The sequence below is a fragment of the Siphateles boraxobius genome, unplaced genomic scaffold (genome assembly GCF_051911475.1).
Source record: "Siphateles boraxobius isolate OS27281-9 unplaced genomic scaffold, OSU_SipBor_1 66, whole genome shotgun sequence".
Taxonomy (NCBI): domain Eukaryota; kingdom Metazoa; phylum Chordata; class Actinopteri; order Cypriniformes; family Leuciscidae; genus Siphateles; species Siphateles boraxobius.
In genome coordinates this window covers 5,176,056-5,203,456 of record NW_027509193.1, presented here as the reverse complement: position 1 = coordinate 5,203,456, position 27,401 = coordinate 5,176,056, and the positions used below count along the sequence as shown (strand labels likewise).

The following is a 27,401-nucleotide window of genomic DNA, read 5'->3' as shown; positions in this document are numbered from 1 at the left end:
CCTCTTCTCTCGGTTGATATCCTTCCAAATTCATATGTGTTCATCACAAGCAGCCACAGGTTTTCTGGGCCTACCTCAGACACTCCCTCCTCTCTAATTTGTTGTCTGCCAGTGGCGTCATTCTTCTTTTTAATCCCTTCTGTTTTGTTGTCTGCTCTTGGACGCTGCTCAGTGGCGTCTGTAGCAGTCGCTCTCTCCCTGTGGTGTGTCCGCACGTGTCCAAAGGGGGGGGGGGGGGGGGGTGGTTGGGGGGGGGGGTACGGCGACAGTTGGCCTCTCTGTAAGATGGCTGCTTTGTTAGGCAGAGCCGGTTCCACTCACACGGCCTCTCTCTGTGGTGCCAATCACCTCACAGCCTGATTCAGTTCAGCCAGCCAATCACAGAGATTCGGGGCTGCTGTACTTGATCCTCTAGCCAGTCTCCTGAGGACTCAGTTTCAAACTTTTGCAAGACTGGTACCGAGCTTGAACCAGGCATAATTCAGCTCCATATCATCTACAACTGGTCATATGATTTGAAACAAACCCTAGTGAGCTGTCTTGTATCTGCTAAGGTCTCCACATATAGGCAGCAACTGTAGTAGTACATCACAGTCTTGCTCTTTAACATGATTTGCTGCTTGCTATTGTAAATCAATTGCAGGTGGTATTAGGAGGGTATATATCAGGGATGGAAACGTCGGTCCTGGAGTGGTGCTGTCCTGCAGAGTTTTGCTCCAACCCTAATCAAAAACACCTAAACAAGCTAATCAAAGTCTTTAGGATTATGAAGGCCAAAGCCACATGAAGGCAAGCCTGCAACCTTAGCCGAAAAAAAAGCTTAACCCCTGCTATGGCTGTGGAAAGGAAGGAGACAAGAGCCCGTTTTTTTGTGAATGTCAATGGAGGAGAGCCTTCACTGTGCTGAATAAACTGCTTTTGTGGGAAAATGGCTTATCATTTAGAATCGACAGCCCATCAGCTAATCTTCAACATGTTTGGTCTTAAATAAATGCTGTTTTATAAGAGAAGTCACAGACAATTGTGCAACAGGTATGATTCAGTTTAAGGCGCTTCTCATTCATTTCTATGGTATCCGCAAACAGTGATTGACTGTCGCACAACTCCGAATGAAATTCAATGACGTCAATGCTGTAATGTGATTGTTTAATAAGGCACATGTGATCCAAGTTAGCCGTTACGCCTTTTCCAATGGGAAAGCCACAGACCCTTGTATCTCCCAATAATAAGACCATCTCTGCTAAGGCTACAGGCAGGTGATGGAGCTAAATTCTGCAGGACAGCTGCACTCCAGGACAGACATTGCCCATTCCTGGTATATCCATTCTAAACAGGATTTCATAGGTACCTTAAAGGGTTAGTTCACCCAAAAATAAAAATGATCCCATAATTTATTCACCCTCAAGCCATCCTAGGAGTATATGAATTTTTTCTTTCAGCCAAACACAATCAGAGTTATATTAACAATATCCTGGCTTTATAATGGGAGTGAATGGTACTATTTTACCAAGCCACAAAAAAGTGCATCCATCCATCATAAAGTAATCCATGCGGCTCCAGGGGGTTAATAAAGGCCTTCGGAAGGGAAGCGATGCGTTTTTTTGAAAGAAAAATATCCATATTTATAACTTTATAAACTATAATCACTGGTGGAAGAGTGACCTCTGACTTGACGCATGGCGCATTGATGAACACATAAACGCAGAGGAAAGAGCAAAACAAAACACAGATCACAAATTTGAAGTCTAAAATGGGAATTTTTACAGAGAAATGTCGAAGCAGCCTGAGTTTGTTGCCCAGCCCTATTTGTTTGAACCATGAGAGGCGTCTATTCTCTCCTAAGCTTACGCTACTCCTACGTCATACGTCAGGTCAAAGTTCACTCTTCTGCCAGAACTCAAGCCAAGTGATTATAGTTTATAAAGTTATAAATAGGGATATTTTTCTTAAAAAAAGGAGCTGTTTTGCATCAGAAGGATTTTATTAACCCCCTGGAACCGTATGGATTACTTATATGATGGATGGATGTGCTTTTTTGGGCTTCAAAATCCATATTACCATTCACTCCCATTATAAAGCTTGGAAGAGTCAGGATATTTTTAATATAACTCTGATTGTGTTTGGCTGAAAGAAGAAAGTCATATACACCTAGGATGGCTTGAGGGTGAGTAAATTATGGGATCATTATACTAACCCTTTTAAATAATCCTACCGAAACCAAACTTTTGAACATTTGAGTCTGCTAACAAACATAGACTAAAAGCTACAATAGTACATTTTTAAGTTTGCTGAATTATGTTGGACTCCTCAATGAATGCAGCCAACTGGGTGTAATGACATGCTCCAGGGCTTTTTTTTTTTTTTTTTATAATTTATAAATCGCAGACAATATTAAATTCAAAATGTTAAAAATCTTCTCCATATTCACATTACCATACAAATGTTAAGTTTGTATTCTGTGTTTTGAGCCAAAAGGTCAATTTATGAATTTATAACCTCTGTTGGTTAAATGCATCTTTGTTACTGTGATCAGCTAATGCATACGACTTAGCTGATCACAGTTCACTAAACTTTCACTAAGCATTCCCACTCACCCACATATGCATGGATATGAATGGAAATTAACATGAAGACCAGTGTGGTTTACATTAACACTCCCTCACACATACTATGGAAATATCACTTGAGACTTTCACAGATCTACTAAGTTTACCGTTAGCATTTTTGCTAAGCTAATGACTCAATACTCCAGTGAACAAAAAATAAACATTGTCTTAATACTTTTCAGTTATATCACTGTATTTATTACTCAGGTCTCTTGATTACTCGACTCTGATTTGTGATATTCTGTGGTCAACTATTTTTATGCATTTCTGCTAATCTGAATAATTGACTTGCACCAGGCAACTGATTTCCTACATAGCTGTGCTAGTTTTGTCTCTCGTAGTACTTTGCAGTCAATACTTCAAGTCCATTTATTGGTGTATTTGTTAAGTATAATACGCTGAATTATACACAGTTAGCCAAAATAATCCCTGGCAGGGTTATCAGGAGGACGTTGACACAATTGACATTTCGTTTGAATTTTCCTAAAGCTCATTACAATGGATTCTGGTATTTACATGTGCAATGTACAAAGCCAAAATGATAGAAGTGTCACAAAAATGATGGCTACAAATTTCGTCTATATAGATAGCTCACCTAGGGTTTGGACTAAGCAAATCTTTTACTTCCTGCCCATATTTTTTTCGGCTCTTTACATGTGTATTTTCCTGACTGCACCATTCAGAAACACGTGTGTTTGTGAACCCTGTTCTGTCTGTGTTTTTGTGGGAACGAGTTCTAAACCTGTTCTGATACCTGCACCTCAGTGTGAATCTTCCACTCCGCTGACGCTGACATCAGTTTACACATCTTTGATGTCGGTCCTCCATTTTGTTTCCTCCCCATGGTGCTGTTGGCGATTGTTGTGAGAGTTCTGCCCTACATTTCAGAGTGTTCTTACCTGCAATCATGCCACAGCGGATAACCCTCCCACCCCCCTCCCCTTTCCCTTCTCCCGCCGCTTTATCTGTCCTCTCGCTCTGCTGCTAATTATTTTCTCTATCCTCTATCTATTTCATTAACAGTTAACAATTATTTTCATTAACAACATTGTCTTGACCACCCACCCGCCCAGTCATTGTTTATTAACACTCATTGGTTAAAGGATCGATTAATTGTCTGATTATGGAGTCATGGGAAGTGCCTCGATGCTGTTGTGCTCAGGGTTTGTCTTTGTTTGAGACACACACGCAGACACACATGCATACACACACACACACACACACACACACACACTTTTTTCTCTCCTCTTGGCTAGTGTTAAAGGGATAGTTCAGGTAAAAATAAAACTAAATTATCTAGCAGAATCTTCAAGCTTCTCTTCTCCATAAGAAACTCAATGGTGACCACGGCTTTCCATTGGACCCTATTCACTTTCATTGAAAATCTGCTAAACATCTTCTTTTATGTTCCAGGTTTTTTTGTTTTTTTTTGTTTTTTGTGCTGGGCAACGATTAATCGCGATTAATCGCATCCAAAATAAAATGTTGTGTTTACACAATATATGTCTGTGTACTGTGGATAATTATTTTGTATATATAAATACACACATATGCATGTATAAATGTAAGAAATATTTGCATGTATATACTGTATATATATTTATACATCATTTATATTTTATATAAAAATATATATTTTATATATAAATATATATTATATATATATAAACTATAACTATATTATATATATTTATGTATAAACCTTTTTTTCTTAAATAGATACATGCACATGTATATTTATATATACAAAATAATTGTACACAGTACACACACATATATTATGTAAACACAAACTATATTTATTTTGGATGTGATTAATCGCGATTAATTATTGCCCAGCACTAATTTATTTATTTCAGTTCCCGAAAATGAGCTTTAATAGTTTTACTTTTAGTTTAAGATAACCTCTGGTTTCAATATGGTGATTAAATGATCACAGAATTCAGATTTTTGGGTGAACTACCCCTTTAATACCTGCCAACATATCAAGTATAATCCACGCACACACATTGTCCCACAACCTGGGCAGCCGCTTGCTGGGCAGTAAGGGAGATAGGAGATTGTCTGTGCACCCTTGTGCATGTGCATTGTTAAAGCTAAAGAGCCAAAGCGTATGCAGGTGGTCACGAATTTCAATGAGTGTGTAATGTGATGTAATTCAGATACAAATAGACTGTTCTGGACTGACAGCGCTGCTGTGAGAAAAGACTCAGGGGACAGAACGCAAACCCTACATAACAAAGACATCCCAACTGTCCCCGTAATTCGAATAAAATATTTTTTTACATATTTAATTTTCTTTGAGGGTTCTGTTTAGAAATTTATAGAGGGTTAGCCAATAGAAAATATAATTTGCTTAGTATAATAACCATTATGCCTATTAAAAATCCTTTTGTAATGATAGGTGTACCAACATTTGTGTACTGGCATTGTGTTGACGATTGTACAGGCATTCAAATTTAATTAAAACTGACCTATAGATGGGCTTTATACAGTAAGCCTATGCGTGTGTGTTTTTGAAGGATGTGGATAATGAGGTGTGTGTATGTTTTTGCGTGTATCTGTGTTTGCGTGTACATGTACGTGGAATAAACGTAGCACATGTTTTCTGTCTTGCTGCTAACCTCTTGCTGTCCAGGACACAATCTGGGAGCCCTTCTAGCCTTTATCAAATTAACTCAATCCTAATTCTCATTTCACAGGAACAACCTTTGACCCTTCGCCTTTTTCCATCCCTCTCTCTGCTTCCAAGCACACAGCAACACTTCTTACAACCTTTAACTGTCTTTCTCTCTTTCTCGCTCACATTCAGATGCACAAAACGGCAGTGTTTTACACCTACCTCTCTGTCTATATCTGTCTCTCTCTCTTAAAAACACACACTGATGCTCATCCACATTCTTAACGCACCATTGCTGACGTAGAAAATAAGCACACAACGACCCATTAAGATTCGAAGGGGATGCCCAGTGCCACACCGAGCTCTGCCCCCTGTTGGCAGCACTTCTGTACCTGCCAGTAACAGGTGTAGGATTCAATTAAGCAGCATGTTCTCAGCAGTGAGGCCAGACAGTTAGACGCCACTGCGGGAAGGCCTGGAGGAGCCCTGACTCTCACACACACGACTCTCATACACCTGATTCCCCGCAGTAGTGGATGTAGTACTGTACATTTTGTTCCTCCTTCCTTCGTAGATTCTAGGCTTACCCAAAGCTGATTTTCACTCTCATTTTTTTTAGACTCAAATGTTATCTATAAATATTATGAATAGGCCTAATTATTTATAAGTGAAATAATTCATGTATCAGAAGCTGGCCATCCTGCCCAGAGTGCTGAGGTGACTTTTAAGTAATGTGTCAATAAAGTATAAACTTTGCCTCGGGTGTTTCTTTCTAAATTAAGAAAGAATATTTGAGGCAATTATTGACACACAGTAAGAGTTCAGATCTATTTAGATCTGATGTGGAAAGCTTAGCTCAGATATTTTAGTCTTAGAAGAATATTTAGATCACATATCGGAGTCTTGATCGCAGACTTTGCTGTCTTACCGGAGGAAAATTTTACTGCTCAAAGAATGCTTTTTCATGCCTCAGGAGAATTAATTGTGTTCTCTGATTTGTATTAACATGTCTAAGTGGAGGTATTGAGAAATATTTGATGAGTTGATATTGAGTTAATATCTGAATGTTATACTTATATCAGATATTGCTGGCATAAGAAAGTTTTATTTCTGAGAGGTCATGTTTCTGATGGACTTGTTAGGGATATATCACCCAAAAATAAAATGCACCCTCATGTCATTCCAAAACTGTGGACAACGTTCTTCTGTGTAACATAAATTGGAAATCAAATTTACAGTTATGTATCAATTTCTTCTAGAATAACTGACATAAATGAGACAATTGTTCATAAACAGTATCAGTATAAAGCTAAAAATGAATGTGGATAACTTTCAGATATTGGATCAGAAATGTTTGAATTCATATTTATTTTACTTTGGTATCTGAGGACCGTTTGAGACATTATTGAGATGTCTGAACTGTATAAGCTATGGACATGTGAGATTTCTGAGGTCTTTTGTTCAAATCAAAAGTCGAATTCCTAAACAGATGTCTCCATTTCATGTAATTAGTTTCTAGAACAGTGTTTCCAAACTGGTGGATCGCAAGACATTTTGAGTGGGTCGTGGAAAGTGTGCAGTCAAAGTCACGTTTATTTATATAGCGCTTTTTACAATGCAGATTGTTTCAAAGCAGCTTTACAGAGGTACAGTAACAGGAAAATAATGTGTTGTAATAATATTTTTAAATATAAAATTAAATGTCCTCAACTAAGCAAGCCAAAAGCCAATGGCGACAAAGGCGACAGTGGCAAGGAACCAAAACTCCAGGTGACAGAATGGAGAAAAAAACCTTGTTAGAAACCAGGCTCAGTCAGGGGGCCAGTTCTCCTCTGACCAACGAACATACAGTGTATGACTATGAATCAAGCAGCATTAAAGGTCAGAAGTCAGATTGGACCGGAACATTATATTATGCATTTCATCTGGTTGAAGACCGGAGTCATTACGCGCGTATGGAGAAGAGTTTGTTGAGGATCAGTGCCGATGGCTGTCGTGACGATGAGGCCTTCACAGGGGAGAGTCTAGTTGACACAAACTCTGCTGACACTTCAGGGATGCATTGTGGTCGTGCCTAGGCGCAGGTCCACCATCTGTTGTAAAGCTCGGAATAAACATAAAGACTAAAATTAGTGTAGATGACTTTCTTTGTATGATATAGCGAGTACATCAAGTGTTATAGGAAGTGTTCCCGGTTCCGGCTGACCTAATTTATGCAGCCTAATAATCATTTAACTGATTTGAATAATATGAACGTATCGTGTTCTATGTATATGCCAGGTTGAAGAGATGTGTTTTTAATCTAGATTTAAACTGACAGAGTGTGTCTGCTTCCCGGATAATGTTAGGAAGACTGTTCCAAAGTTTTGCTGCTAAATAGGAAAAGGATCTACCGCCAGCAGTCGATTTTGATATTCTAGGAATTATCAACTGGTGCAGCACTAAGATCGAGTAACACTATTAGAGAGATACAACCATGATTGGAAGATAAGAGCAAATCATTTTTTGACTCTGATGAGAGCTGTCTCAGTACTATGGTACAGTCTAAATCCTGACTGAAAATCCTCGCAGATACCATTTCTTTCTAAAATGGAACATAGTTGTGAGGATATTGCCTTTTCTAGTATCTTTGACAGAAAAGGTAGATTCGAGATGGGCCTGTAATTGACTAGCCTAATTCTGTAGGATCAAGTTGTGTTTTTTAACAAGCGGTTAAATCATAGCCAGCTTAAAAGTTTTTTGTACGTATCCTCATGACAAAGATGAATTAATGATATTGAGAAGAGGATCTATGACCTCTGGAAGCATCTCTTTCAACAGCTTAGTCGGTATAGGGTCTAACATACATGTTGTAGATTTAGATGATTTAACAAGTTTAGAAAATTCTTCCTCTCCTATAACAATGAATGAATACATTTTTTCCTCATGGAGACTACAATCCACTGGCAGATGCGATATTGTAGTAGACGGTTGCATAGTTATAATTTTCTCCCTGATATTATCAATCTTGTAAGTAAAAAAGTTCATAAAGTCATTACTACTGTGCTGCCTGGAAACGTCTGGGGTTGAAGCTTTATTTTTCGTTAATTTAGCCACTGTTTCAAATAAATACCTAGGGTTTTGTTTCTTTATTTCTATTAAGGTTGAAAAATAAGCAGATCTAGCAGCTTTTAAGACCTCTCTGTATGCAATCGTGCTCTCTTTCCATGAAATGTGGAAAAACTCTAGTTTTGCTTTCTTCCAGGTGCGCTCCATTTTTCTGGCTGCTCTCTTAAAGGGATAGTTCACCCAAAAATGAAAATTCTGTCAGTATTTACTCACCCTCATGTTGTTCCATCCCCTTAAGACCTTTGTTCATCTTCAGAACACGAATTAAGATATTTTTGATTAAATCTGAGAGCTGGATCACTCCTCCATAGGCTTCTTCAGGGAATGACACTTGTTCCCCGAAAAGTTATTAAAGACATTGTTAAAATAGTCCTAGTGACTACAGTGGCTAAATCCTAAGTTTATCAAACGAAGAGAATACTTTTTGTGCGCAAAAACAAAACAAAAATAACAACTTTATTTCAACTATTCATTTCCTTTTCGAGTCTCGAGTCAGTTCACTATTGTAATAGCGTAAGCTTCTGTTGTTATACGTCACACGCATCACACACATGACCAGCGTCGGCCAATAGTGAGCCTACGTGTGACGTAGCTCTTCGCAATCACACTACGTTAACTGACTAGAGGATCACGGAGAAGGAAATGAATAGTTGAAATAAAGTCGTTATTTTTGTTTGTTTTTGCACACAAAAAGTATTCTCGTTGCTTGATAAACTTAAGATTGAGCCACTGTAGTCACTTGGACTATTTTAACAATGTCTTTAATAACTTTTCGGGGCCGGCAAGTTTCAACCCCTTAGAAGCCTATGGAGGAGTGATCCAGCTCTCAGATTTAATCAAAAATATCTTAATTCGTGTTCCGAAGATGACCGAAGGTCTTACGAGGTTGGAACAACATGAGGGTGAGTAAATACTGACAGAATTTTAATTTTTGGGTGAACTAGCCTGACACGTGTTGTCTAACTCCACTAGAGTTCAAAATGTCTTTAAATGCCTCTTTGACCTGTATACAGTAGCCAGCACAAATCTCAAACGTGATTTATCATTTACAATAGATAGTGGTACATTAAGCACCAACTCTTCAAAAGAATCATATTTAAAACTAGACTTCTCAGTAATTCTGAAGATATTACTATAAATTACAGCAACACCTCCCCCTTTGCCTTTCAGACGAGGCTCATGTTTATAACAGTAACTTGTGGGGTGGACTCATTTAAAGTAATGAAATCGTCTGATTTTAGCCAGGTTTCTGTCAAGCACAGCACATCTAGGTTATAATCTGTAATCATATCATTAACAATAAGTGCTTTTGAAGTAAGGGATTGAATATTCAGCAATCCGAGCTTTATCATTTGTTCATCTGTATTATATCTGCTTTTTATTTGTTGAACATTAATTACATTTTTACCCTTAAATGAGTTTAGGAGTTTTTTGTATGTCCTAATTTGGGGAGCAGAAACAGTCTCTATATGATGATATTTATGTGAAAGAGTCTCTATGAGATGGGATTTATCTGACCTCAGTGGCGTGAGACAGCCAGCAGACGGTCGGTTTAGCCAGTCTGTCTGCTTCCTGACCTGAGCCCCAATTCATATTTGAGCTCTAAGACTATGAGCCATATTACTAGAGAAAGAGCAGCACCATCCCAGGAGGGATGAATACCATCTCTTTTCAACAGGTCAGGTCTGCCCCAAAAACTTTTCCAATTGTCTATGAATTCTATATTATTCTGCAGACACCACTTAGACAGCCAGCCATTGAGTGAGCACAGTCTGCTAAGTATCTCATCACTATGGCAAACAGGAAGGGGGCCAGAGCAAAATACAGTGCCTGGCATCGTACTTGCGAGTTCACACACCTCTTTAACGTTAATTTTAGTGATCTCCGACTGGCGAAGTGGAACATCATTAGTGCCGACGTGAATAATAATTTTAGAGAATTTACGATTAGCATTAGCCAGCACTTTTTAATTTGCTTTGATGTCAGGTGCTCTGGCTCCCGGCAAACATGTGACTATGTTGGCTGGTGTCTCTATTTTCATGTGCCGTGTAATTGAATCACCAATAACTAGGGCACATTCAACAGAATTCTCAGTGGGTGTTTCACTGAGTGGGGAGAACCTGTTTAATGTTGTAATCGGAATGGAAGAGCGGTGTTTTGTCCCGCGACTACAGTGTCTTATGGTCACCCAGTTGCCCTGCTGCACGGGCTCTACAGCAATGGAACAATGTACAGAGTTCACCAAGCTAGTCGCATCCAAAGCAGTATCTAAAGCCCTTGCACTCTTACTATCCTCAATTCTCCGTCAGCCTGACTGTCTCCCTGCGTTTATCCCATGTAAATCCTATATTGCTAACAGAGAAGGCTATACTATACATGTGACATGAAGTGCAAGTGACAATAACAGGAGAAGACATTACTCACTGTATGGTATTATTAAGAACTTATATCAGTACTTGGAATCGGTGTACAACAAGTGAAACAGCGCTGCGTTACCTCACAATTTTTATTTGTTACATAAACTGACCAAAATGAGTAGTAATTCAGTACTTGCGGGTAGTTCGGTAGAATGAAATGTCCTCATTCCTTAATATCCGTGGGACTTCCGTGTAGCTCTGATATCTGTCTCTCATTAGCAATCGTGACCTGCTTCATACCACAGTCATGTTAAAAACATGAATGTATTCACTTATACATAAACATTGTTTCCCATAAACATTATTAGAACCATCACCATGACGACAAGTTCCATAATTCCCCTAATTCACTGCGTCATCAATTTACACCTTTTTTATTGTAAGAGGTTAGCGACCCCTAAGCGGCAAAAAAAATACATATTGTAGCTTCAATGTAACTGGTACTTTGTGTGTTAGCTGGATTTGCATTTGGGTATGATGTTCATTCTATTCACTTTCCCAAAATACCACTTTATTTTCACTTTGTATTATTTTGTATGTTTTTAAATGACTTTAGTGGCTCATACCAATTTACTAACTTTATGGTATTATGTAAGGCTATAGTCATGGCCTAATGGTAACAGAGTTGGACTGGTGACCCAAAGGTTGCTGGTTCGATTCCAGTACCGGCAGGAAGATGACTGAGGTGTCCTTGAGCAAGGCACCTAACCCCCAATCGCTCTCCGGGCGCCACTCAAGGCTGCTCGCTGCTCCGGGGGTGTGTATCCACGTTTGCAGTGTGTGTGTGTTCACTACTCACTACTCTGCTCCTAATGTGTGTGCACTTACTTGGATGGGTTAAATGCAGAGGTCAAATTCCAAGTATGGGTTACCATACTTGGCCATCACGTGTCACTTTCACTTTTCACTTACTGTTTATTCATCAGTGTTGGTCATATTCTTACTGTTTATGTGTATGTTAAGTAAAGTGGGACGCTTTAGGAAGTAGGAATTAGATTAAATAAAACAAAACAATTGTGTCACGGCTTAATGGCCATGGGAAAATGTGAACCACTGGACTAGAAAATTGAGATGATAAAGATATGTCTTTTGTGATATTTCTTTCTGTACTAAGGGTGGATAAAGGGAGCAGTAAATGTGACTATAAAAAAACTATCATTTTAATAATAGTTCTGTCTATAGGTAAAAATCTCTAGCACTATGAATGACCGCACACAGAAGCCCAGGCTGGCTCTTTTAGTGTTTCATAGAGATGGAGGTGCTAATTATCTTCTTACTCAGGGTTTAAACAGTAGGGGGTTGGTTTCAGTCCTAGGTAAGTGTGACTTACCAGGACATTGTTTTTGTAGTGAACACCACAAGATATCGAGGTGGGAGTGGTATAGTGACCTCGGCCTGGTGTAGATTGACAAGGATAATTGCACACTGTATGTTGGTCATTTTTCCAATAGTTGCTATAGGATTGTGTTAAAATTCTTGTTTAAGAAAGAGAGCCAACCAGAGCTCTGTATACAGTAGGGAACTGAGCTGCCAGAGAGCATAGGTCGGGTTTAATGAATTCTCTCAGGTCACACTGTGTGTGTGGGAGTGTGTGTTTCTGTGGACTGAAAAGTCCCAGACATACACACTCATTCCTATCTTGAGCCTCTGTAATTATCATATTCACCATAATAAGCCCTTTGTTACATCCCTAATAAAGGAAATAAAGAAGCTCTAGTCCAGAAAGACATCTAAAAAGAGTGAGCCAAAGCCTTTATCTTAAATTAGAGCATGCTGAGCTGTTTGTGGATAGCAATCGCTTGAACGTTGACAGCACAGCAGCTGGAGTCGATGCAGGACGTGTGTGTGCGTGTGTGCGTGTGCGCGCGTGTGTGCGTGTGTCTGTGTGTGTGTGTGTTTGTGTGGGCGAGTTGCTCTTTGTAGTTGAGCAGACACTCGGACAGGCCTCCGGGAGCTTTTCTCTGTGTAACCTAGATTACAGCCCTGGCATTAATACTGCATAAAGAAAGCTTTAACCCTGTGACACGGTATGGAGTTTTCAAGCCGATGTGCTAGGCTCAAATATTACTTCCTCCATAGACTCTGTGACTCACTGTCTATATAGGAACGACCCTTCTTAGCCTGTTCTGTTCAATGACTGTTTGGGGAAAGCGTGTGCTTGTGTGTGTCTGATGTTGCATTTGTCCCAATTTCCTTTGAAACTGAGGGTACTCGTTCTTTGTTTTATGGGTCACCAATATAGAACAGGTCAATATAGTGTGTTGCCGCTTCTCTCAGGAAGGCTCTGCCTCCCTGCTCTTAGATGAGTCTATTAATATGCTTTAGTTCAGAGATTCTGATTTGTTTGCTCCTCTTCATAGTTATTCTTTTAAATTGTCATTTTTCAGTGACAAATGGTATTAGTAGTCTAAATACTGGTGTATGTAATAGGATTGTATTTGTATTTTGATGAGAAATTGTTAGACATAGGTGGTTTAAATTCCACTGTATTGGACCTGTAGAGAAAAAGTGGAATGTAAACCGCCTTGCTGCTTAACACAAGCTGCTTTATGCTGGTTTGGTCTGGCATAGTGTGAGGATAAGCATAGCCATATTTTTTAACAGCAAAACTATGTTGGTGAAGCTGGATGATGGATTATGATCTTTCTGGTAAAGTTGATTGACCAAGATTGTGTAAGCAGTAAAAAAAAAAAGGTTCACCAGCACATGTGTGAAAGTTGCAAGTGTCTTTTGTACACTACTTGCATTCTAATATTTGCCCAGTTTGAAAAAGAAAATGTCATCTTCAGACATTAACCTAGGAAAACCATCTTACGGTGATCTGTCTGTTATTGTTTTTTTGTTTGTTTGTTTTAGAACATGAAACCAACTATCATGCTACAAAAACCAACTATAGCACCTTGAAGGCTGTTTATCATCTTGACCAAGATGGTCTACCAGGGTAAAAGCAGGTTCTCTGACTATCTAAACCAGTGTTTCCCAACCCTGTTCCTGGAGGCACACCAGCAGTACATGTTTTCGAACTCTTCCTAGTCAACCATAGCTGATTCAACTCATCAGCTACTTATAAACTCCAAGACCTGAAATGGATGGGTCAGATTAGGCTAATGTGACTAAATGTGTACTGTTGTTGTGACTTCAGGAACAGGGTTGAGAAACCCAATCTAAACTACTTTGACTAGCTTGGACCATAGCCATGCAGTTTACCAGTAGGTTAAACTATTCGTACAACATGATCTTTCTGGTTAGTCTGACTGAGCGAGACAGTAATGCTGGTCAAGTTAGTTATGAAGCTTGGTGAGATTAGCACCAAAATGGTGAAGCTATATTCATTTTCTTAGCAGGGCATTTCTAAAAAGAGTTAGTCCTTATTTCTTCTACATCATGATTATGTTTTTTTTTTTTTTTTTACTGTTCCTTCAGGATGAAGACTGCACTTGATAGGTTAGAAACAAATTTATCTTAACCTAAATGCATTTATATAGCTATTGACCAAATTATAACAATTATCTGTACTGTGGTGTGCATGGATGTGTGTCTCTGTGTTCATGTGTATAATTTACTAATTACAAAAATCCTTTCAGTTTGTCTTTCAGTTTCTTATTTTTGGTGTATATGTGTGTGTGTGTGATTGTGTAGCAACAGTAAGTACTGGCTGTCTGGGACTCACATAGCCTATGGCAGGAAAACCCTCTAGCTTATTTCCCCCCTCCTCCCCTTGAGATGTCCTCACCATCCACACATGCTCATAGCTGTCCCTTGTGACATCACTGTACTGATGATGTCTGCTTTCTTTTTCCATAGACACCCCCAGCTCCCTTTCCCCACACCCCCAAGCAGTAGATATATTCTCTCAGGTCCAATTCCCCCTCAGTCTGAGAGTGAGAAACTGCGTCAGCCAGCTAATTCACACCAATCCCAGGTGAACAACCTTGTTCAGAGTACAGAGATACATAGATACAGATTGGTGTGTGTGCGTGTGTGTGTGTGTGTGTGTGTGTGTGTGTGTGTGTGTGTGTGTGTGTGTGTGTGTGTGTGTGTGTGTGTGTGTGTGTGTCTTGATCAAGTACTCCTAGCACATAAAAGTTGAAGACTGCAGTTGTTTTTGTGCATGACTGGCATCCCAACATTCGTCCTTAATCAACATTAAACACACACACACAAAAAAAACATTTTGACATTACAGCAGTACTTTGTGTCAGACCAAATACCAACTTTTTACAGAGGTCTAGTCTCAAATGGCACACTTAATGTGGCTTACATTAGTTTTCTATAGATAATAGAGTATTCCATTGGTCAATTTAGGTTTCAAAATGATCACAATGCGTGGTCCCTTTAAGACTGCTAGGTACCCTCAGTGCTTACTTTTGCAAAGCCTCCCTGCACTGGTATGGACTTCCAAGCCCATGCCCAATATTACCCAACAGCCCATGTGTTCACATATATATATATGGGGAATATATATTAAACGGAAACTGGGGGTACCAATTGGGCTATTGATGTAAGAAAACCCTGCTGGAAATTCAGTGACATACCGGTTGGAGGTGGATAGGCTGATTTCTTGCTGGATTAAGTGATCTACTAGGTCTAACTTCCATGTTCAAGATGTTCTACCGAGTTTAAACCAGGTCCATTCGGTGATGGTGCATCTGCCGAATCACTGTTTTCCAACTGTGGTCATGGGCTACCCCTAAAAGATGCACATTTTGACTCTCTAGTCCAAAACACCTGATTCAACTCAGTTCTTGGGAGTGACTTTCAAGACCTAAAATGGTGTTAGATAAAGGTGACATCCAAAATGTGTACTCTTCTGGATAATCCAGGACTATGGTTGGAAAACACTGCGACGAAACAATCTACACCAGCTTGGACCAGCTAATGACCATAAATTATCAACTTGATCCGGCTTGAATAATTTGAAATCATTTAGCATCAGAACCTGGTTTCCCTTCTGGTGGAACAGGCCAACGGACTTGCTGCAATTCCAATGTGGTTTACCAGCTCTGACCAGCTTGACAAAAATGCTCTAGCAGCTTGAAACCAGGTGCACCAGTCAGAAGTCCAGCTAACAAACCGTCTATTCCAATTTAGACCGGTTAATGAACTCAAATGATTGGTCAATCTTGAAACAATGTAAAATCAGTTACGATCAGTAGCTGGTGATTTTCCAGCAGGGAAGACGAAGTGGGGCAGGGTTTAAAAAATGATTCCCAGAAATATATGAGCACAAGCAGCCAGGATTGTGTCATCTCCCCTCACCAGCCTTTAGTCCAGTGTGCAGATACTTGACTAATGAACATTAACACTCTTTCATTAGAAGAATGGTCATTTATCTCATGTCCTCTTTCCCATTTCTCTCTTCCTCTTTCTTGGTGCCTCATTCTCTTTCATATTATCGTCCCTCATGGTCTCACACCAACTCCCCTTCTTCCTTTATCCTCCATTTCTCCATGTGTCTTCCCATCAAATTGCTCCTCTTTTTTATCCTTTCACACCATCATTCTGTGAATTCCTGCTGTCCCCTCCTTGTTATTTCATCTCTCCCTCTCTTTCTCTCCCTTTTTCTCTTTCTCTCTCTCTCTCTCTCTCTCTCTCTCTCTCTCTCTCTCTCTCTCTCTCTCTCTCTCTCTCTCTCTCTCTCTCTCTCTCTCTCTCTCTCTCTCTCTCTCTCTCTCTCTCTCTCTCTCTCTCTCTCTCTCTCTCTCTCTATCTCTCTCTCCCTCTTTCTCTCTCTCTTCCACATCTCCAGTCTTTGTATGTCCTGGGACTCTATTAAGGGTGCAGGCAGCAAGTTTGCTGCAGGAGGCGGAGCATCAGTCGGGGGCATGGTGTAAGGATCCCCTGCAGTCTGGTGACCGTCTTTATGTCATGCCCTGGACTCCCTACCGCACAGACATGTTGTATGAGTATGCTTCATGGGAAGACTTCAAGCAGAATCGAGCCACAACCACCTACAAGTGAGTGAGGACAACAGCTTGCGTCTACAACCAATAACCATCCCTGTGTACCCTCTGCAATATAATACTTTTTTTTTTAAACCTTACGTTCAGCAAAGTGCTTTTGTTGTTTAGAGTTCTTGGGTTCTTAAAAAGGGTTCTTGAGTTTCTTCTTGATTTTACATTATATATTGATTACATTTCAGTTTAGCATTTTGTAGCATCATTCCTTGACAAGAATATAAGAATTTAGACTCCTGATTTCAGATCATGTCTATAAAACATGTGAGAAATTATAGAGTTTTTCATGTAAGGCAAGTCATCTCAAATAATACACTCTTGTCCCACAGGCTGCCAAATCGTGTGGATGGAACAGGCTTTGTCGTGTATGATGGTGCTGTTTTTTACAACAAGGAACGTACACGCAATATTGTGAAATACGACTTGCGCACACGTATCAAAAGTGGAGAAGCCATAGTCAATAATGCCAACTACCATGACACCTCACCATACCGCTGGGGGGGCAAGTCTGATATTGACCTAGCAGTGGATGAAAACGGTCTTTGGGTCATCTACGCTACCGAGGCCAACAATGGACGTTTGGTGGTCAGTCAGGTCAGTGTCACTGTCCAATTTAAGATATTTAACAGTCCAATTTAAGATATTGGATTTCAGCTGAGATCAGAATTCCGGTTACATTCTAGCTATCTTATATATTCCAGAACTGTGGAGTAATCAAATTGTTTCGTTGTATCCAACGAACACAATTAAAATTGAATCCTTTTCCTTTTCACTGTCTTTCAGGTTAACCCTTACACCCTACGCTTCGAAGGAACCTGGGAGACCAGCTTCGATAAGCGACTGGCATCCAACGCCTTCATGGCGTGTGGTGTTTTGTATGCCGTGCGCTCTGTTTATCAGGATGATGACAGTGAAGCGGGTGGAGATCTGGTGCTGTACGCGTACAACACCAATCGAGCCCGGGAAGAGTCCGTCCACATTCCCTTTCCCAACCCTTACCAGTATGTGTCCTCTGTGGACTACAACCCAAGAGACAATCAACTTTACGTCTGGAATAACTACAATGTTGTGCGCTACCCCCTAGAGTTCGGGCCACCGGATCCCACTGCTGGTAAGTGACAGAGAAAGAGCGAGATCAGCGGGAGGCAGAGGCTAACAGACCGTTTGATCTGTTAAGTGTCAACGTTCTGTTAGTGTTCCCCTCTGTGTCTTCAATACATTGTCTTTATGGTTTAATTAGCTGTGGTCATTAGCGTTTTGTCAGGTCAGAAAAAGATTTCTAATCAATTATTCATTCTCATCTTCTTGCCATGAACATTCTCTGTCTGTCTTTCTTTCTCTATCTCTCGTTCTCTTCCTGTATTTCACGCTATCCAGTTCTCAGAGGGACTGTGTAAACATATAGTCATGCATTAAAGACTAGCAAATGCTCCTGCTGCTTTAGTTATATTCTTACCAACTTTCTCATATTCCTTTTGCAAGTCATATCAAACGTTTAGGATTTCTTTTCTTCTATTTTGTCTTCTTTTTTCATCTTCATCAAACATCTGACAATATTCTCGCTGACTCCGTAGGTGTTCGGAGTCTGCTTCTCTGCCTCTTACTCTCTTGTTGCCTCAGTTTCAATTGTCTTTGCATTCCTGTCTGTCATTCTCTCTTGCTCTCAGGTCCTCTCGTCACCACTCAGATGAGCAGCAGCACCACCACTGCAGCAAGACCCGTCACTTCCAGCTCAATCCCCTCAACCATACGACCTCTTCCCCCCACCGCTCACCCAATAGGGGCCATCAACAAGGCACCAGATCTACGACCTATCACTGCCACCGTACCAGTGACGCGCAGACCCTTGCACGTCCCACCCCAGGGCCCTGAGCTCCAAGTGTGCGAAGCCAGAGTATCCCGAGGGGTGCAGTGGCCCGCCACCCAGAGGGGGGAGACCGTAGACAGACCGTGTCCTAAAGGATCACTGGGTGATTAATAGATGATAGTGACTGTTTGTTGAGAGATTATATTTGTAGATGCTTTCACAAATGCAGCCCTTCCCATAAAAGTAATGGCTTTTTCAGTTAGAGGTCATATTTGAACATGACATTTTGGGAAATACAGGTCTAGGAATTTCTTAGGATGAGAAGTATTAACATAAGTGATGGAGTTATGTTTCAGTGTGAACAAAGCCATATAGTAAATCATTTGAGCATGTACAAGGTTATGATGCTCCGATTTTTAAACATCCTGTCTATACTGGACACAAACAGCACATCAAAATTACACTTCTCTAATTATGTTCATCTGATGTGATGAAGAAGTTTACCAGGCTTCATGTGTGAAAGTTGTCTTGTGGTGGAATGTGGTGGGGTGTCCTAACCAGGTGTCATGTGACTAGTTTTGGATGATTGAAAATTGTCTGTGAAAATGCCGGATGTAGCCACAAAATCAGGTAACACTATTTCGATGGTCCACTTTACACATTCTACTATCTACAAGTAACTTTGCAACTACATGTTACCTAACTCTCATTAGATTATTAGTAGACTGTCTGCTTAATATCTGCTAACACTTTATTGTTTTGTGATGCTTCTCAACAGACATTCTACGAACTATAAGTAACTTGTCAACTTACCTGTCAATTAACCCTAACCAAACAGTCTACTACAATCTACTAATACTCTAATGAGAGTTAGTTGACTTGTAGTTGGCAAGTTACTTTCAGTTAGTATGATGTCTAAAGTTGACCATCAAAATAAAGTGTAACCCAAAATCACAGCCCATCAGAACATATCTAATATACAGCTATAGATAAACAGCTATGTGGAGCAGGTTTTTTGACCAAATATTTGTTGCTGTGGGTGGGACAATCCAATGCGACATCACTTATTTCCTCTATGGCAATCTGAGTCCTTGTTCTTGCCAGTTGTGACCTCGTCACTTCATTTAAAGTGACGAGGTCACAGCTGGTTATAACACAGACTCAAATTGCCATAGAAGAAATACGATTAATTGTTTGACACAAGGGACCAAAATGCTTCTACCAAAATCCTCAAGGTATGAGTTATTTTCATTATAAAAAAATATATATATATAACAATATAGTTATTTTTGCTAGAAATTCTATTAAAAAAAAATGGTTCCACCAACTGATAGTTGCACGGATATCTACCAGGGTAAAAACATTACAGCAGAATATCTCAGTGTTGTTTGATGTTTTAGCGTGTTGCACTTGATTACAATATGTTGTAATGTCAGAAAGAATCACAGCTTTACAGGAAGGAAGGGCGCATGAGGTTTATGACATAAAGGTCACGCAATGTTTGTGGAGACAGCTATTCAGAGAAGTGTTTATTTTGTTATGTACTATGTACACATCTATGTGTATACGCCCATTTCTTTGTATGGAGAGCTTTCTTCCTTTTCCTCCTCATCTCAATATTCTCTCCAGCTGGCAGGTCCTATTGGGAGTCATAGATAAAAGGCAGTCCCTTGCAAATGAAAGAGTGATCTTCAAACTCAGCAAGGGTTATCCCTGCGAAACTGCCGAATTAAAAAATGAGCCGCTAGACAGAGTACAGACGACAACAACCCCCCCCCCCCCCCCCTCTCCATACAATCGCTGCATCAAATGCCTCTTTCTTGTCGTGGGAGAAAATAGTATCCTCCCTCTTTTAGCATCTCTCTCTCTCTCCTAACCACCGACAGAATGCTGTCTTTCTTCTGTCACCTTTTTTTCCCATCACTGAAATGACAGACAAGTTAAATTAGCAGCGGCTTTAATTGGTGAATCCTGGCAGATCCTTCAAAGCCAATCTATAGAGGATGAAGGAGTGGAGTGGAGAGAAAAGCAGACAACAGCTGAGTGTGAGAGAGAGAGAGAAAGTGAGGGAAGGAAAACTCCCAGTGTCTCTGATCTTGCTGTAGCTGCTGTAGTGCTACTTCACTCCTCCATAGCTTTTCCTCTCTCTTTTTTCTCTTCCTCCATCTCTTCTTTTGAGCTTTTTTGTGTTGTGGTTGCTGGAAAGGCCTGCCGTTTGTTTGATCCCACCATGTTGTCCTCTCGGTGAACTCGGCTAACTAAACAGCCCAACTTAACTGAAAATGAGGAGTGGCAGAAGGTGTCTCCCTCTAGGTGTTTTCTCAGCATTCACAGGTGCTGATGGGATGGCCTTGCCTGGTGTGTGATCTTACACAAGTGTGTGCAAGAGTTTGTGATGGTGTTCATGTGTCAGCAAGCTCATTTCCACAGAAAAAAAAGTGTTTTTCGTGCAAGGTTTCACAGTGAAGCTCTCGAGTTGCACTCTCGTTCTTTCTTACTTTCCACGGTAACTCAAGATTTATATTATATATTTATATTTATATTATATATATTGTATGGGCCCTATCATACACCTGGCGCAACGCAGTGCCAGGCACGACACAAGTGTTTTTTGCTATCTCAGCCCGACGTGGTTATCTTTTTCACGACCTGCGCAATTTTCACGACCTGTTGTTTAAATAGCAAATGCATTTGTGCCCATGGGCGTGCTGGTCTGAATATTAGGTGTGTTCAGGCGCATTGTTGGGGCGTTGCTATTTTGAGGCAACTGAAATAGACTGTGCCATTGACCAACTGAAACCTAGTCTAAAGTCAATGGCGCATTATTTTTCTTTGTTATTTAAAGGGCGTGTTAGTAATATGTGCATATAGGCGGGTCCACAATGCGCATACACTCAGCTTATAACACACACAGGGACGCGCAGCAGCACACAAAAATGCCAGATATTAAAAATAAAAGGATTACAATGTAAAATATTGATAATGTGTACATAAAGATATGGTGGAATCTGGCTTGTCCCATAGATGGTCTGCTTGCACGCTTTAACCTCAAGCACGAGCAGATCCGTTTCCTCTCTGGAGATGCGTTCAGTCTTTCCGCTTGCAAATTCTGCCATGTAAATCGCAATCCGCCATGGCGCGAGCGGAACTGGCTTTTAAAGGGAATGGGAGTTGAGTTTCTTTGGTTTATTGCACGTTATGCCCAAAGCACACCCATTACTCATTAAGAGAATAGTGACAACCATTTAGACAATGCGCCGGGTGCGCCGGCCATTTTTCCCATCGTAACATCTCTCTCCCTCCTAACATCTGGTTTTGTATTTTCAGGCATTGCCTCCTTCCAGTGTTTATCCTCTCCTGTGCTGTGGAACCCTCGCGGCCCTGATCTAAGTAACTGCACCTCGCCGTGGGTCAACCAGGTGGCCCAGAAGGTGAGACCACTAAAAAGTTAAAGCTTGCTCTGACTTCCAATTCCCTGTTCTGCTCTGTCCGCTACCTCAGCTATTATCATTCCGGCCTCAGCTCACATTACCGCACACGGTCATTCTTTTGATATGATTTGGAACAAAATCTCTCTATTCTACCTAGTTCTAAAAGAGAGTTTAAAAGCAACTCAGGTGAAAGTCACACTGCACTTACACATCAAGGACTCTTTGTTCTGCTTTTCACATATTACAAAACTTGCAATTTTATTTTAAAGGCATCATATAAAAAAAAAAATTGCCATTTTTTCCCTGTTGTCTACTTTCTATATATATGTCAAAAACTGCTGCAATGAAAAGTTACAGTTGTATTTATTAGTCACTCTTTCTTTGATCCGTCAAATTAAATGGACTTCTGTTACTTTAAGACTGCATATGAAATTAGTCCAGCTATTTAACTGATGGTTTGCTCTTTACTGCAGGTTTGTTCTCAGGTCTAATAACAGATTTTGTTAACTAAAACTAAAAATAGAAATGTTGCCATTGTAGCTAAATTAAATTAATTGAAGTTAATGCACTAAAATGACTAACTGGAAATAGTAAAATGTAAGTATTAATATTTAAAAAACGAATAACATCTACAAAAGCACAAAAGTGCCTTACATTTGAACTAAAAGGTACAAAATAATTAATATATTTAATTAAAAGCTTTTAAATATGTAATAGTATATAGATAATACTAAAATATTTTTTTTTTCCCAAATGAATAGTTTTTTGTGTGTACAGAATACAGTAATGATTAACATGGACATAAACACAGCAACATTTTGACATATCAGACTATAAGCATGGATGGCAACAATTTAAACCATTTGTTGCGTTATTCTTTTAATTGACCAAAGTAATGTTAGCGATTTCAGATCTATTATTGTCCTCCACTTATTAGCAAACACATTATGCAGATTTTATAATGGTGTTGTCACTATTTTAAATTACTGAACTCTTTGTTTACAGAATATGATTCACAATTAATTAAAACATTCACTTTAAATTAAGGTGATTTTTTTCTGTACACAGTACTATGCAAACAGGATGTGTTTTTTTATAGTAATACAGTAGTGTACTTTTATGTACCTTCAAGTACCTTAAAAAGCACAATGGTAAATGTTCTTTTTCTTTTACTAAATGTTAAGTGACACATTTGCTTCAGGGCAATTGCAGACATATATGTTTCTGCTTTCAAATCAAGTGAGTAATTTTATCACTTTTCACGCTTTCGTTTTTTCCCTTTTTTTTTTTGTAATAGCTTGATTTAGAGAGTCATTAAAGATTTGCTGTCTTTTGTCTGTGCGTTCAGCAGAATAAACCCAGAAACCCCCAGCTCACACCCCCACAGCGCACAGCAGGGGTTTGAGCTTTAGAGACCAGACTGTGTGTGTGTGTGTGTGTGTGTGTGTGTGTGTGTGTGTGTGTGTGTGTGTGTGTGTGTGTGTGTGTGTGCGTGTGCGTGTGCGTGTGTGTGTGTGTATGTGTGTGTGTGTGTGTGTGTGTGTGTGTAGATAAAAAGCGGAGAGAATGCTGCAAACATCGCTGCTGAGCTGGTGAACCACACGCAGGGCCGCATTCACGCCGGTGATGTCAGTTCCTCTGTCAGACTCATCGAGCAGCTATTGGATATATTAGACGCACAGCTGCAAGCACTCAGACCCGGGAATAAGGAATCGGCAGCCAGGAACTATAATAAGGTGACAAATGCATGCACGCACACTCTCTCACACACATTTGCCCTTTAAACAAACCCTTCATGTTCTGTTTGCTGCCACATCGGTGTACCCTCCCAAATCATAGCCTTGACATGAATAGAGGCTCGGCATATAGCTATTTCTGCCTCACTTCTTTCCCCTTTTTTATTGCTTTAGTAGCTCATTTTCAATTGAAAAAAAAAAAATAGTAAATTAAAATAAGTTATTATTAGGACTGCAACTAACAATTATTTTGATAGTCGATTAATCTGTCGATTATTTATTTCATTAGATGAACAATCTTAAATCATTGTTATTCAACATCTTGCCGAATGCTGTCCTCCAAACAACTTGTAATATAAGCCTATAAAACATTACATTCTAAACCTAAAAACAACTGACTGCTTACTATGTTAAAGCTGAAATCAAAACGACTAAATTAAAAATGATAACAAAAACAAGATGAGAAACACATTTATTCACTCATCTGAAAATAGTTATTATATTATGTGCTATACCAACAATAGTGCCTTTACTGTTACTGCTGTCATAAATATGATTAATTGTCTTACATGTATATTTTTAAACTTACACTTAATTTCTAGCAAAATTAGTCAGAATTATTGCGCTCTCTGTTTGACGCGCATGCGCCCACCGTCGCTCGTTCAGAGAAGTTTAACAATACTTTTTGTCAGAATATGCTGAATGGAAATACTCGCAGGACTTTCTGACATTTACAGATAAGGACATAACCATAAAATATAAGTTATGTGCTGTGTAAAACACTTGTCAGAGGCTTTAAACAGCACACGCAAGAGCAACAGAGCAAGACATGGTAAACTCTTATGCTTTTGTTTGAAGCGCTTATAAATATAAAGCATTCTTCGGTTATATACCTTTCCTGGAGCAGCACACTCTGTGTCCTCCACTGTTTTCCATATTTGTTTTGTCCATAGGAATGTGTTATTCACTACTTTTAAATGGATAGTTCACCCAAAAATGAAAATTAACCCATGATTTACTCACCCTCAAGTCATCCTAGGTGACATTCTTTTTTGTCAGACGAATACAATCGGAGTTATATTAAAAAATGTCCTGGCTCTTCCAAGCTTTATAATGGGAGCTAATTGCTTACGCATCTCATCCCAAGCCTCCTTTACTAATTCCAAAATATAATTTTAGAGCTAGTTACGGAAGCTCGAGTCATTGATGAAGCGTGTGTGAATAACCGAGAGTCTGTGCGCCTCTCGACTCAACAGTGTCCGGCAGCAGCGTCTCTACTAATAGCAAAGCTGTACCTTTAACCTGCTACTACCTCGAAACAGATAAATGTGGAGTAGCTTTTTGTGAAATTTTATTTTACTGATAAAGTCGCATGATAGCGCTGAAAACAACTTTCTGTGCACTTAAATGTGTCTGTTTGTATCTGTACTGCATGTGTGCGTGTTTGAATGGGAAAGAGAGTGGCTGCGGGAGAAATACAATATGTACTTTCCATAGATAATTAAAACATAATTTCTTGGGGAAAACATGGAAATACTTTGTCATTTGTATCACATTGTTTGTTATATATATTTACTTGGTCGAGGTCTATGTGGGCTTTGATCCTTTTGCTGTTGTTGGCTGTAAGAACCTATAAAGTAGATTATATATATATCATATATATATATATAATGAACCAAAAGAGCTGGATGATTTCTTCAATGTTTAACACATCTTTTTTTTTAACTACAAGTTAATAATCATAGATGCAAACTATTATTATATTGATTTTGTTTGTTTGTTGCATTATAAATTGACTCAAAATCAGATGATGGATATAACTCTTCTACATGAAGTTGTGTGTGTAACTGAAGCTGTTTTGTTGTGTCTTGCAGTGGCAGAAGCGAGAGAGGACCTGCCGGGCTTATGTTCAGGTATTGTGCAGTGTTATCTGTATGAGACACTTCACCTCTCGTATCTAGTCTTATCCTCCGTTACACTGCACACACATATACTGATGCTTGACCTCCTATCCCGCGCTTGACTGTGAGCATTTTATTACAACACTTTCTAGAAAGCCTGTGTATAAAATGCTTTTCTAATATATTAATATACATTCATATAAAATTCCTTATGTATCTGGGCTTTCATTAGACATTTCGGCTGTTCAGCTGTTGTCCTGAAGGGCCACTGTACTAAAATACACTAAAGAACCAGTTAGTTCCAGGTGGTATTATTTCTCCTTCTTGGGAGATTTTGATTGGACCAATATATGTGGTGCAACATTTGTTTATTTATTTTCGGCTTAGTTTCCATTAAGAGGATGTACATTTTAAATGCATATACATCTATTTTTAAAAGTTTGGGATCAGTAAGATTTTATGTAATTTTTTCAAGGAATTTGTTTAATTCAGCAAGGATGTATTACATTGATCAAATGTGAAAGTAAAGATTTATAATGTTTAAAAAGCTTTCTATTTCGAATAAATGCTGTTCTTTTGAACTTTTTATCCATCAAAGAATCTTGAAATGTTTTTTTAATCTTTTCACTAAAATGTTGAGCAGCACAACTGTTTTCAATGTTAATACTGTAATAATAAATAAATGTATTATAATAGCATCAAATCATCATATTACAATGATTTCTGAAGGATCGTGTGACACTTAAGACTAAAGTAATGATGTTAAAAATTCAGCTTTTATCACAGGAATACATTTTAGATATTACATATAAAAAAAAATTTAAATTGCGCTTCGGTGAGCATAAGAGACTTTCAAAAACATTAAAAAAAATTCAATCTCCACCTTTTGAATGGAAGTGTATCTTCTAAAAGTAAATTTGTCAATGTTTAAAAGTGAAGTCGCACATAGAGAAAAATGCTTGCTTTGATTTCATGGGGAATTTTTATAATATATTATATTGGCGGTTACTTTTAATGAAAGGATATAATGCATTACAATGTGGCATTATGACTGCATTCATAATGCATATCATATACAGGCTTCATAGAAAGTGCCATCCATATTTTTTTATTGCATATGCCTACCTCAGATTAATTTTATCTCCACTGTGTGTGTGTGTGTGTGTGTGTGTGTGTGTGTGTGTGTGTGTGTGTGTGTGTGTGTGTGTGTGTGTGTGTGTGTGTGTGTGTGTGTGTGTGTGTGTGTGTGTGTGTGTGTGTGTGTGTGTGTGTGTGTGTGTGTGTGTGTGTGTGTGTGTGTGTGTGTGGCCTGGTAAACCCTACATTATGGGGACATTTTGTCCCCATAAGGAAAACAGCCAATATTGATATGATGGAAAACAGCCAATATTGATGGCAATATCTGAAATCCTTGTTCGTGTGGGGACATTTTTTGGTCCCCATTAGGAAAACAGCTTATACATCATACTAAGTGATGTTTTTTGAAAATGTAAAAATGCAGAAAGTTTTCTGTGATGGGTAGGTTTAGGGGTAGGGTTAGTGTAAGGGAATAGAATATACAGTTTGTACAGTATAAAAATCATTATGTCTATGGAAAGTCCCCATAAAACATGGAAACACTACGTGTGTGTGTGTGTGTGTGTGTGTGTGTGTGTGTGTGTGTGTGTGTGTGTGTGTGTGTGTGTGTGTGTGTGTGTGTGTGTGTGTGTGTGTGTGTGTGTGTGTGTGCATGTGCGAGAAAGAGAAAGAGAGAGAGAGAGAGAGAGAGAGAGAGAGAGAGAGAGAGAGAGAGACTTCTAGCAATGATAATACTGTATG

The 27,401-nt window shown here is 39.2% G+C and overlaps 2 protein-coding genes across 3 annotated transcripts in view; one reads left to right on the top strand and one right to left on the bottom strand.

The window, feature by feature from the left end:
• Positions 1 to 27,401, top strand: part of adgrl1a (adhesion G protein-coupled receptor L1a) — a 174,092-nt gene that overhangs the window by 120,474 nt on the left and 26,217 nt on the right. For both annotated transcript variants that reach the window (XM_077211749.1, XM_077211748.1), the window contains exons 5-11: positions 16,501 to 16,708; positions 17,038 to 17,302; positions 17,492 to 17,819; positions 18,376 to 18,678; positions 21,843 to 21,946; positions 23,497 to 23,682; positions 25,557 to 25,595. In XM_077211749.1, coding sequence (XP_077067864.1) covers positions 16,501 to 16,708; positions 17,038 to 17,302; positions 17,492 to 17,819; positions 18,376 to 18,678; positions 21,843 to 21,946; positions 23,497 to 23,682; positions 25,557 to 25,595 — 1,433 coding nt within the window. The remainder of the gene's footprint in view (positions 1 to 16,500; positions 16,709 to 17,037; positions 17,303 to 17,491; positions 17,820 to 18,375; positions 18,679 to 21,842; positions 21,947 to 23,496; positions 23,683 to 25,556; positions 25,596 to 27,401) is intronic.
• On the bottom strand, positions 9,887 to 13,669 carry LOC143722175 (uncharacterized). Its single transcript, XM_077213422.1, is given in 2 exon segments — positions 9,887 to 10,545; positions 13,651 to 13,669. Coding segments are annotated over 2 exon segments (678 nt in total).